Source organism: Neopelma chrysocephalum, unplaced genomic scaffold (genome assembly GCF_003984885.1).
Source record: "Neopelma chrysocephalum unplaced genomic scaffold, ASM398488v2 Primary Assembly neopelma1_26, whole genome shotgun sequence".
NCBI classification, from domain to species: domain Eukaryota; kingdom Metazoa; phylum Chordata; class Aves; order Passeriformes; family Pipridae; genus Neopelma; species Neopelma chrysocephalum.
In genome coordinates, this window is record NW_020897695.1 from 7383022 (window position 1) to 7396478 (window position 13457).

The window sequence follows — 13457 nt, forward strand, 5'->3', positions numbered from 1 at the left end:
TCTCTCAGACTTTAGAATGGTGACTACTGCAAAGACAAGAATAGACCTAATTGATGAAAGTAGTTAATGGTTTTTTGCACTAAAGAATATTTGAGAAGATAAGTAACAGGCTAGCAGGTGAAAAAGATGAGAAATGCTAGGCTTATGTTGTGGACTATAATGACATGTTTCATATATTTTCTTTCTTGTGTACCTCAAAATTTTCCCACAGAAAAGATATACCATCTCCAGGACAAAGCATTTACCTAGTTTCACAGAGCATTATGTTTTTTTTCATCCCCTGCACTTTTGTGCTAGTAACCACTTATACTGCTCTAAATATATCAGCTTCATCCCTTCAACCCTGTAACGGTAGACTATTAAAATAAAATATACTTCTATGCAGTGAACCTTTTGTTCAGATGTGGTTTTATATGTGGAAAAACGTGAGGAAATTGATGCCATACTTCTACTACTCTTTCATCTGAATGAAGAAAACAGATATGGCTGAAAAAACCTGCTTAGATTAGCTAATGTGTCCCACATACATTTCTTCCAGTCCACGCATCTATGTATTATAATAAACCACATATGGCACTAAGTTTAAAGTGAAATTGCAATCACATAAACAGGACAATGATACGTTTGGTTTTAGCACATCATAATTAACTTTTTAAATTGACTAGACTGACCTGTTAGAAGAGAAACTTTAATAATCACTTTCCTCTAGAACCTCTTCAATTAGAGTCTACAACAAAAAAGAACTTAATTTCAGTAAATTATCTTCATTAAAAGTAATAAATGAATACATATAGGTATACATACAGCTTACCTGCAACTGCTCATATGTTATCCCTTCTGCCATGTCAGAAGTGCCAAAGGCAAGTAATGTTATACTACTGAATTTGGAATTTATGCTCCCTTATAATTTTCTTAGCAATTCCACTACAAATATAATGACAAGAGAGATGCTTCATTATCAGTAACTTCCACTGACCACAATGAACCCCTGAAAAGGTGAGGTCATCTAATGTGAACATTTGCATGATGTGAACATTTGATGCGCTCATTATGAAAGCGTTCAAACTGATGGCAAATAAAGACTTTATCAAACAGAACACGGAAATGTAACTTTCTTATATTTTCCCACTTACAATTTACAGTGGGAAGGGCACAGAGTCAGCAGCAATTTGTGAGGACAAAAGTATTGTCTGCAGGTTAAGAGATTCAAAAATTACCGATAATGAGCACCTCAAAAATTGCATTGTCTCCGGGAACAAAATAATGCTTATATTTAAAGTGATTGTTAGGGACTCATTTCCTACTCAAATATCACCCTTGACATCTAGTATTAATTTTGGTTTTTGCAAAAAGCTGTGTAACTGATGTAACTAGAATGTTTCAACACAAAGATCATCAAAACCAAAGCTTCTCACTTTTCTTTCTGGCATCACAGATTTTTAATGTTACTGTATACTCTAGTTCATGGATTTCAACACAGCTTTTCCTGTATTTAGAAGAATGTAAATGGCACAGTTACCAAAATACAGGCTGCACTTTTCCCTTACGTCCATTGCACAAAGAAGCACATGATAATACAAGTCTCTGAACCAGGAATTGTGGTTCCCCATCCTGGATGATGCCACAGCTGTAGGTTTAATTAAACATGGTGTTTATGATTTGTCATGCTGAGTATCACTTGTCCAAAGTATATTTGACATATATATTGTTATATTTTCTGAAGTATACATATATATAAATACACACACACATATTTTCCTCCTTATGTTTGTATGGCTCGATCTAGCTACATAATTAAACCAACCCATTGTAACTGTTCCAAACATGACAAAAGAACAACATAGGGTTTAAACAGAGTTTGTTTAAAAATCATGTGCAAGGACAGGTAAATCTTAAGTATTACATTTTTGGTTACAAACATTTCTATTAATTTTCATGGATGAACCATAAAGTACTTGCACCTTTTATATTGCTTTGTCATTCCAAAGTAAACTCTCTTAAATTAGTAGAAATTTCCAGTAGTGGTGAACTGCACATCTTACCAGGAATTAAACAAAACAAAACAAAAAAAACCCTGGTAATGCAAATCAGTTTAGTCAGCATATCTTCATTGTCTTTGAAGACAGATCTTGGAGCAGCAATTCTGCTTTAACACCATACACTTTATTAGAAACCTATATGCCACTACAGAAGTATTGATGCTTTGTTTACTTTTTCTGTCATCTGGAAGCAACATATTTCCACCTGAAGAAAGAAGTACCACATGCCAATCTTCTGTGAAGATGTTGGGCTCAATCAATTCAGGAGAACCTTGCAGCAACTGGGGGAAAAAAAAAAGAAAAGAAAGACAACTGAAATCTCCATCTTTCCCATTTGTCAAAACTTCAGACTTCTGAGGCAGTTTACCCTTTCCTATGTTTCCCAGTGCAATCAGAAGTCAAGAGATTTCAACTCTTTTTGGATTAATCAAAAAGTGGTGAACACAATTGTGAGCATTCTAGCTTCTTCTCTCCAGAAACACTGACTGAACATTACAAGCTGCCAATCTGCACTTAGTATAAAGCACTGAGTTCTTCAAACTATCTGAACAAAATGTCATAAACGACACATTTGTGTGAAGATTAACAGGGAAGTGTATTCTCTTGAACCACGGAGAGAAGCAGCTGATGACTCGTTTTCAAAACTGGGGCTTCAAGTGAAATTGTAAGCCCATATTCAAGCAGTATAATTCCCATTGGAGGGATGCCCAAACTTCCGAAACCTGAAAGTCAGTTGAACTACTTGATTATATGAACAAGGATATTGATATTAAACTTAAAAACATCAAGTTTTGAAAACATCCACTGGCAACATCTCTGACAGGAAAGTACCTTTGTGTGCAGGAAAGAAATTCCAGTTATGATTTCTGCAGCATGATAACACTTTTACAGTTACAGAAACAGAAGAATATCTCTTCCTGGAAGACCTTTACCCCACCACTGATCAGTGGAGGAATCTTTTTGTCTGTTGTTCTAATTAGGTTTTCTAATTTGTCATAGTTAAAACTGCTTTATTTTTAAATTTTATTTGCAGAAACTGCACAACCTCTTAACACCTGCTGGAAGAGTTCAACCTAATTCTTTTCTCTATTTGGGTTCCTCCCACTACCTCCAAATGATATCCATGTTACCCAGTGCATTTATGGTGGTGATTTTGGTAAATCATGTAACATTTATTTACTGATGCTTATCAATTCTCCAACCTTCTAACTGCACTTCCTGTTGTTGTTTTTAATAGTTTCTGTAACTATTTCCTTCAAGTTGGAAATGCCCAGAATTGCATATAACATTTGAAACATTTTAAATTTGCTACCATTAACATTTTAGATAGAGTATTTCTTCCCTTTTCTTGAGGTTTAAATCCAATAGTTTTAAAGCTAACACCATTTTACATTTGTTGATAACATTTATGAATAGTTTCATTTATTTCTAGACACTTGAAAAGTAGGTCAATTTTATAATAAACATATCCTTTTGCTTACCCTGTTTTTGGGCATCCTTTTCTGAAAACACAATGCAAAATGAGCAGATCCTCAGATTTAATGTTATGGGTGAAATACAAGAATTGTTTAATATATGAGTCCCAGCCTGATTTACAATTTTCAAATCGGTGTGAAACCAATAGCTCAGAAAGAAACATCTTTAATTATCTTTCTAATGTACTACCAATGTAAACCAAAGTAAACACTAAGTAGCCACCTTCCATGAAGCTTAAGCATCTGAGGTTAATTATTACAAAAGCACGGGAATGATCCAGCATTTGGGGTCAGTCTATTTTGTAGCAAATGATGCAGAAAGTTCCACAATTCAGTGCAAATAGGTAACAATCAAATTAGGTCACACAGGAGAATTATGTGAATGATAATAAATCACCTTAGTCATCAAATTTTAGCTACAATAAAATATCTAATAACTGCTTTGTCATTAATTCAGTCTTAGCTTCACAGTCTCCCCCAGTAGACAGATGACAAGGAAGTAATTTTCAGATCCTTTGCCGATTACAGTGTTCTCAGAAGATTTTGAAGGAACATGTAGAAATTCTGATATTATTGTTAGCTCTTTCTCTGTTGGAGAGCATCCAGCCTGTCATTGGAAAATATGTAGGCACGGTTCTTTAGTCAAGCCATTCTTGCAAATCTGCAGTGGTTTTAAAATGATGACACTAAACTGTTGCTGACACACTATGCAACCATGGGATAAAGTATGTTATATTCAAGGCTCTCTGGGACATTGCTTTCTTAAAATTAATGGTTTGAGTAGGAATACATTCCAAAACATGAAAAATATTGAGAAACTATTAACAAATTAAGAAGAGCTTACATAAATTAAGAGCTTACATAAGCTTCAGTTGCATTTCCCTTCCTCTTGTCTTTATGAGCTCTGATGAGATGAAGTCTGGTCTTGTGAGCTAGAAGCTTGTGGGTCCTTTCCATTTACAAAATATGTTCTAATGATGAGACAAAAACTTGAAACCAACTTACAGAAACTACTTACTTAATGAATCTCCATATTTGCCACATAAAGGGTATCTAGAGAATATTCTAAATGTTTCCTTTCAAAAATTGACTCTTACACTTATATTTTTGTGATACTAATATCAATAGCATAATTCAAATAGGAAAAGGGACAAATTCAATGTAATAAATGGTGTACTACACCTTTTTCATTTCTGATTTCAGATTACAAAGATTGCTCTGCTGACTGAAGAGGGACTTCTTGAACCTCTCAATGATTCTCCTTTTCAAGTTGCATTGCAAAGCTGGAGGAAGCTACATGAAACAAAGAAACAGATGTTTCCACCACTTAGTTACACCTTCCATAAAGGTGACCCATGCAGCAGTACCATTATTGAAAAAAGTATCTACACTTCAAAAAGAAACACTGATATCTAATAGCATGGTGATAAACAACAGCACAAGACTTGATTTAATAGCATATTATAATAAGGCTCCTTGGTTTGCCCATTCTGTTAGGCTTAACTTATAACTCAGTTCCTCTAGTGTTGAAGGTAAACACCATAATAACAAGCCTAACATAGGTACGACTAGATTTGCTTCCCTGATCAAAGTGCTAGTATTTGGGATATTTTTCTATAGATAAAGCCCATCAACCATTAGACTAGATTTCATGTTGGCTGTAATGAGTCGATTCAGCTGAAAGTAATGGAATTTCAAGAAACTTAGACCATCATTCAGTGTGCATAGAATTGCTTCAACAGGCTCTTTTAAGGTCCTTATGGGTCTTAATACAATTCAGAATGTCTCTTTTGCTAGAGGCTACCTGTGGTAAGTAATCTACATTTCACTTGTCTACAAAGCATAACTTATTTTGTATACTTTTTCCTCTTGTATTTTTTGGTTGAAAAAGAATACATATTTCATCTATATTTACTTTTTTTAAAAAGTACAAATCATTATTTATGGTGCTTAAAGTCTTTAATATAGAGTTCAAAGGATGTCTCTTCTTTTTAAATATTTTTTATGGTGCAGCATTAAATGTAAAGTTTTCACTATTGGTCACTGCAATGACATCAACTCAGTCTGACAACAATTGGATGACATGTTACTACCCTTTTGAAACCATGGTCTGTGCTGTTTCTGTATAGTTGCTTATACCTGCAGGCACTGTTTGAAAAACTATGATTTTCTACCATTTAGTATACACTTTATCCTCACATCATTGATATAAATTCATAAAGTGCCACTCCACTGCATTCAGGAAGCTTTTTGACTACTTAAGGAGGGTTTGACCACTAATAATTCACATTCAAACACTGACACAGTACACATTATAAAGACATTTATCCCACAGGAACAAATTACTGTTTTTAGACAGCTATAAATCCAGAACAGTTTTATTGGGCCCACAGGAGTCCTGATTTGCTCTGACAAACCAGAGATCAAAGTCACATTCTACGCACAAAGGACTTCACCAGACAGCTGGTTGCGTACAGGTTTTTGGTTACAGACAGATACTACTCTCTTTTCATGCAGATAAGGGCTTACACATATGCTTTAAGTCAGATGTTTTACTGGCCCATAAGCCAGTAAAAAAAATTATGCCTTAGGAAAGGCTTGCAAGATGCTCTATAGATTATATACCAGTGCAATCAACTGTGTGCAGTTAATGTACCGTGGGCATACTGGGATATACTGAAGCAGAAGCGGTAAAGAACAAGTCCACTGCTTCAGAAACTTGGAGTTGCCTTAGGCACTAGTGTTCAATTTTAGCTTTTGTTTTAATGAAATCAGCTGTCAGATCAGTTTAAAAAAAAAAAAAGGCCAAGGATTTACATAATGCTTTTTTAAAAGCTTTTTCTTACATTGTTTTCCAGAGATCACTCTGATTCTTGTTCCCATGGAAACTGGGTTGAGAAGGCTGCTGGCAGCCAAGAACTAACAGGCAAGAACTCTCCCTTGCAAACTTCAGTTTAGAATTGTCAGCTGAAATATGTAACAGTTTGATAAACCAGCTATATATTATAAAAAATATTTGACCTTAGACTGGTAAGAACATAAACAAGTACAAGAGAAACATATAGTACAGAGTAAACAAGCACAGGTACGGATCCTGGTTTCTCTGCTTTCCCATTCTGAAACCAAATGACACCAAAAGCATCAAAGTTCTTGCTGCTGCTTCACTGGTCAATTTTGAATCAGTTTGTGAGCTGCTGTTAGTTCTCAGTTATTGGGCATCCACGTTGTGATATCTTCTTTTAATTAGTAGGCCTCTTGAGAAAACTTTGTTCAACAGAGAGGACAGGTTCATTAACGAGCACCTTGGACATACTCCTAATATACCATGTAAAGACTGAACTGCCTCATTACTGCTAGTGGGATAAGGAGATAATTTCCAATTATTTTAAATTATGATTATTTCTTTGTCTCTGATAATTTAATTCCTGTGTCACCTGTTTTGATAAACTTGACAGTTAAAAAGAATTTAAAAAAAAAGAAAAAAAAAAGAAAGAAAAGAGACATGCAAAGCACACTCAAGTTCAGTTATGCTATTCTGTTTTAAACAAAACTGAACAAATTTGGCTTATCAATCTGAAAATCCCTGAGGTGATAAACATCACATGACGAAGATAAACACTTCATTTTGGAGAACAAAAAGATATTTATTTAAGAATAGCAAGTAGCTTCATGGCAGCCATCTTTCCAGAGAATAAAAAGTTTTCCATCACATTTTTAGTGGAGAGTTCAATATAGATTTGTATCAGCTCCCCTTTTGCTTTGGAATCAGCATGAAATAACTTCAACTCTCTTTCATTATGAAGCATTTCAACTTAATTTTAAAGTAAGTCTTAAGTTTGAAAAAGATCTGACATTTAAAAACATTTCAAAACATTTAACATATTCAGGATTTGAACTATTGCACTAAAATCCCATGAAAGTATTACTACTTATTGATAATAAAAAAATTTAACTTTGAAGTTATTTAGGAACTATTGCTATAGAAGAAAGCATTTTATATACTCTCCAAGTCAGTATTGTCACCTTAAATAATCGTATTGCTAGTATGACAGAATGTTGTAAAAATAATTTACTGTACAATCCATTTTTCTGAGGTGACCCACTGATTTTTTTTCACATGACTCAATTATTGCCATCCTCCACATACTAATATTCAGGGTTAGTCTTTATTTAAATGATATATTTTTAAAGCATCCTGCCATCTGCAAAAATGTCAAGTTCTGTTGGTTTTAAAGAACAGTGACTAAATTAGCAGCACTTTGCAGTACCATCATTTTGACAACAGCAAATAACTAAAAAGCATAGAATGTCAGAAGCAACAGTAATGCATACTTGAGTGATGAAGATAATTTTGTGGAGCTGAATAAGAATCTGCTGAACGGGGTCACTGATCTGACGCACCTTCCTTTGTGATACAGCAATTCCTGCTGATGCTGTAGATGACAAAAGTAAAATCAGGAAGGCAGCTCATTTTGTTGCCTTAGTACAGTAATAGCATACACTGTTTAAAATCTGTAGATATAAATGCGAAGTTTAAATGCATGACTTGTTTTTCCAATAATGTTGCAAACAGAAAAACAATACTGTAAAATCCTAAAAATTTAGACAATGCAATTGAATATATGTTTCAAAAGAAAATCCCTTTCTCTGAATCATTAAATTATGCTAAGAGAAAAACAGTATTAACGTACCTTATCAATCATTAAAGTTTTCTCACATTTATTCAAAAGGAAATTTAAATATATGATAAACAGAATTTTCTTAACTGATTTTTTTTTACACTGACTATCACATATATTTACTTTTTGTATATTTTGATGTTATTAAATTTATTTTCAATCTACCCAAAGAATTACAATAACATATCTCACATGGACCATATTTATGGGGTAAATCAATTGTTGTTTAGGATTTTTAATCTTGTGTATTTAAATCATACACATTGTCAGACCCCGAGATGATATAAAAGCTTATCAGCAGACTGTCACTATAAAGCACTTAGTGTATCACTAAAGAATATTAGTTCATAAAATTATCTTTCCAAGTTGAGTATTAGACCTGGAAGCTAAGCAAAGACCTTTGGCCCAGGTATGAACTTCAGCCAGCAGCCCTGTATCTCTCTTAAATACAATTCTCTGAACTACACTTCAGAGGCTAATTCAGATGCATATTCTAACGTTTCTTCACACAGCAACACCCTGAGGACCATAAAGTCTTACGTAAAAATTTACATCCACAGAAACTTTTTTTTTTTGCAAAGTGATCTTGGATTAAGAATAAAAATTCTACTGAGCAGGAGATGAAATCCAAATACCAACATTAACTCATCCACAACAGGACAATTACCTTTTTTTTTTTCTGTTGAATTTCTGTGCTGGCTACTTTAACAAGAAGTAGAAGACAGACATTCACAAACTGAAGTGTCTAGGGACCATCCAGTTCGGAGCTGTGCTAACACAGAAATAGAGAGTTACAGAAAATGTCCTTTTCTGTCAGAGAGGGACACATTTCTAGTAGGATCAGGAAGACGATGACGTCATTGCTGTTACTGGGGTTTTTTTGTGGCCTTTTGGCAGCTGTGTTGATAGAGTCAAGTGAAATTCAATTTGACACTTTTTCCCCAAGTCTTCTCTTAACGATGAGTAAGAGGAAAAGTCTTGCATTTCCCCTGAGTCACTTAGAGAAGAATTTAGACTGTTTTTTCTGGTCAAGGTGACAGTGGAAGCCATGCTGTAATAATCTAAAATACATACTACCGGAAGAGCAATTTGGATTTAGCTCTTTCTGCCTCATTTTCACCTCTCTACCAACTGTTTCAACACTGCTCTATTCAACCCCAGTCTTGCTGTTATGACCTGTGAATCTTCAGCTTTTGTTAGGACACTCAGAAAACCTTTATTTTCTTGGCATGTTATCTTTTTCACTATTCCCTGTTCTGTGGTATTTGTCTTCTCTTTTCTTGTCAATGGCTTGTACAACAAACCAAAAGAAAACAAATCAGTGCCCTTTCTTTTGTGTGTCTTCAGATTTTTTTTTCTGAATAAAAATAGGTTTAGAATGATAACAACAAACAAAAATGGCTGAGTAGGATATAACATGGATTTCCCTGTTATTCAGTGTACAGAGCTTTCTCTCTTTTCTAGTATGACAGCAACAATATGACCTAAAAATCTAGGAGGACCAGATGTAATGTCTACTTGTAGTGTATAGGTGCTCCAAAGACAGCTGGAGACCCAACGTTAAGATAGGAACTTCAGGAGTACCCTCAAAGTCCATACACTCCAGACTGCTCCAAGTTTCTAGTTTGTTGGGTTGTTTTTAAATACCCAAAGTATAGCATTATTTGGAGGATGAGGGCACACATGTGTGAATAGGCTGCTGAAGACTTGATCAAAGCTTTTAAGACTTTTATCCAAAAGGGAAACATTACTGAAAAAAGATATTGGATCTACTCAAATTACCCACAGAACTGAAAATATCAACAAAGGCTAAAGGATTTGTCTGTAAATCATGATAGCTCTGATACATTATGGCTGGGTAGTGGGTTTTAACTGTGTTGTTATTATAATGGCACTCTTTGGTAAACAGTACTGAAACTGCAGAAGGTTGACATCAAATTTTGATTTGTACTGCATAATGAAAAATTTTAATAGAATTTTTATATTAAAAGCTGTAAAATAGAACTTAGTATAGACAAAAAGCACTTTTTTTACGACCAATATCTCAACTGCTCAAAATAATTTTCTTTCAAGTATTATTTAATTCAGACAATATGCATTCTGAAATCACAGCTTAGCAGCTCACAGTATGTGAAGCTTCTCAGTAAGAAAGAAAAGTACCTCAAATAGAAAACTTGTTTCATCAATCATGATGTATAAATACACGATAATTTACAAGGGCTCTATGCAAACTCATTTCTCAGGGGAAATTCTAATTGCATTCAGCAGCAGTTTAGCCAGGATAATGATCATTAAAATGAGATCTTACTGATTTACTATTGGAATTCATATTTTTAAGAAGTACCTTAATGATATTTCAGACAACATACTTGTATGTGAAATGTAATTGTCTCATTTCTAATATTTTAAAATACAATTATTAGATAAAACCATAGCATTTCATATTGTAAAGATCTGCAACTGGTAGACTATGAGAAAACACTCTATATGCAACAGGAGAATAATGTAATAATGTTTAAAAACTTGGAAATCGTTAGGTTTAATTTAAGTTAAAGTTTTAATTTCTTGCAAGCACGAAATTACCTGGTCGCAATCTTGATCCAGGACTGTCAACATAATCTCTATCATTATTTGGAAAAAAAAAAAAGGTTTTAATTGTGTTTGGCATCAATGACTGTAAATAAAATAACAGTATTCTCTGACTATGTCTCATGTTTCCTCTAAAGGAAATCTGTCCATGTTCCCCAGTTTTTAACTGTGCATTTTTAAGTCACATAAAGACTGGCTTACTCTGCATGTCCAGCATAACTTCTACTAAACAAAAGTTTCTTTCCCTGCTCAGTTTTCAGCCTGGAGCACACGAAGTCTGTAGAGAGGATTTTAATACTGAAAACTCAGTAATCCACTAGATTATGCATTTGTACATGTTTAAGGACCTTTTGGTTAACCCTTCTTATGGATGAAAAACATAAAGAATAATTATTGTTTAGAGGAGAAAAACACAAGTAATAATGCATACAGTACTGGTAAAATGGGGGAAAAAATAATATTACATCACCAGGATAGCAATATCTCAATGTCAGAAATACAGGTCTACATGTTTCAATGTTAGATCCTGCTCTGTACTCTACACAAACTCTTTCCCAGCTGGCAGATTTCACTAGCTGAAATAAGTAACAAAAAACAGATACGAACAGAGAGGAAACTGAATGAACCAATATGATGTCCTGATGGGTGGCAGCTGTGATAGTCTTAGTATGGCAAGAATTTGTATATATTTTTGTGGCAGTAGGGAAAACTACAGTTTCAAGGAGTAGTTATGAAGATAGATAAGGAGACAGCTTTTCTAATGATTATGTGAGGGACAGAGATTTGTGGACTAGTGAATTTGTACAGAGAGAAAACACGTGCTTGCTTGAACACAAGCATGAGGAGGCTGCCACTACTGACTGCAACAGGACTAAAGCTGTGAAGTGCTAAGTGACAGACTGGATGGTGACATGCTAAGAACCACTCTCAAAGCAAAAATAAAATATTGCCTTTGGTTAAAATGGTGTCTGTGGAGAAACACAAGAGAGGAATCAATGTCATCATTATAAATACTTACATAGCTAAGTTAAAGGTGAAAAGAAAAAAATTGTTCAGGAGGCAGATGCAGCCAAGAGTCATTTTGAGGGTTTTTTTCAGATATGAAAGAAAAGCAGAAATAAAGAAACAAAGAACAGAGTCTGTGAGTAAGAGTGGTGCTAAGGAGATCAGAAAAAATAATGGTTGGTCAGGAATGTGTTTGATGCAGTACTAAATAAACAACAGAAGAATAAAGAAGATCTTTAGAAGAGCAAGAGGGATGACGTGACATATTCTGCTTTTTTTGTTTCCTTTTCTGAAGTAAATGGGCCTCCACAATACAAAAAATGGGTTTCTATGTTTGTATAGAAGGTCTGGAGAAGTTCAAAGGGACAAGATCTTACTCTACACTACTACAATATACTCCACACTATCCAATACACAAACACATTTTTGTATGGAAAAACATCTGCTTAAAAACACAAAACCAGAATTTGGCTGACCAAATAACATCAGTTTAGCTGATGTAGCAAAGTCTATTTTTAAAACTATTTATCATGTAAAGCTTTTGAGTGCAAGCACCCTCTTACAACATCTTCAAGCAGACTGAGTCTCGTAGGCTGATACAATATGAATCTGTAATGGTAAGTAAGGAAATGTTTCATGAAGGAAATTGCAGAATTGTTTCACTGTGAATCACACAACTGGAATTGATTATAACAGTGATCAATTATATAATTTATATTAAAAATATAAATCACACCTACCTTATCTGAGGTTGTCTTCCAGAAGTACTAAAATTTTGTTTAATTATACCTGAAACAAGTACATAAATATTATCTTCTGCTTAAAAAAAAACCAAAACATGCACGTTAATATTTTCTATTTCCCAGACATGGTGTCAAAATAAATTTTTAAAAACAGTGTTAAGCAAACTCCAAACCCCATTTGACTATCGACTTACTGTTTGATGCACTGAAGATTTTCCTACATCATAACTAAAATCTCAGCTCCATACAGTATTTTAAGAAACACTTTCAGAATCTCATAGAAACTAACAATACATATTGACTAGATGTCCACAGAAGATTTGCATTCAATTATTACAGTTACTGCTACCGCTATAACCACAACATCACTAGTCTAGATAGAGTCCACTTTTTCAGGGGACCTTTGAGGGGTTGTCTAAACCTTGTTCCACCAGGGTTTTATTGCCACCATTCTATTAGCTAACTATTCATATGAAGTAATATCTGGATACCTTACTTCTTATATAATCCTACTGAATTTAAGACTTCAAAGACCAGTTATGGGTCCAACATCTAATAAGCAATAAAACTGAATGTAAATATTGACATAATTAGTGCATAGTGCCAAAAATGTCTAAAAGGAACGGTAACGTTATTATTTCTACACTTGGAAAGCATTGCCTTAAATATTAGTCTTAAGCATTTGCCTTAAAACACTCCTGTAAAACCACTCTTTTCATGCTAATTTGGATGTATGAGACCACTCTGTCCTACAAATAGTATCTCATTTTGAATGAGGAGTAAGTGCATGTTTAATGAAAAGATAATTCTGCTAACTGAAAGTCTGAATAGTAAGATTAGGATATTCTAGAACAATTTTCCCATACAATTAATGGATTTTAATAAAATGCCCTGCATCTTTGTCTACATGAGATTTTTTTCCACACT

General features: G+C 34.1%; 1 protein-coding gene across 1 annotated transcript in view; it reads right to left on the reverse strand.

Moving 5' to 3' along the window:
- Positions 1-661: 661 nt before the first annotated feature.
- Positions 662-13457, reverse strand: part of NEK10 (NIMA related kinase 10) — a 94431-nt gene continuing 81635 nt past the window's right edge. The window contains 7 exon segments of the mRNA XM_027675423.1: positions 662-727; positions 812-863; positions 2211-2320; positions 4697-4807; positions 7847-7947; positions 10777-10814; positions 12528-12576. Coding sequence (XP_027531224.1) covers positions 662-727; positions 812-863; positions 2211-2320; positions 4697-4807; positions 7847-7947; positions 10777-10814; positions 12528-12576 — 527 coding nt within the window.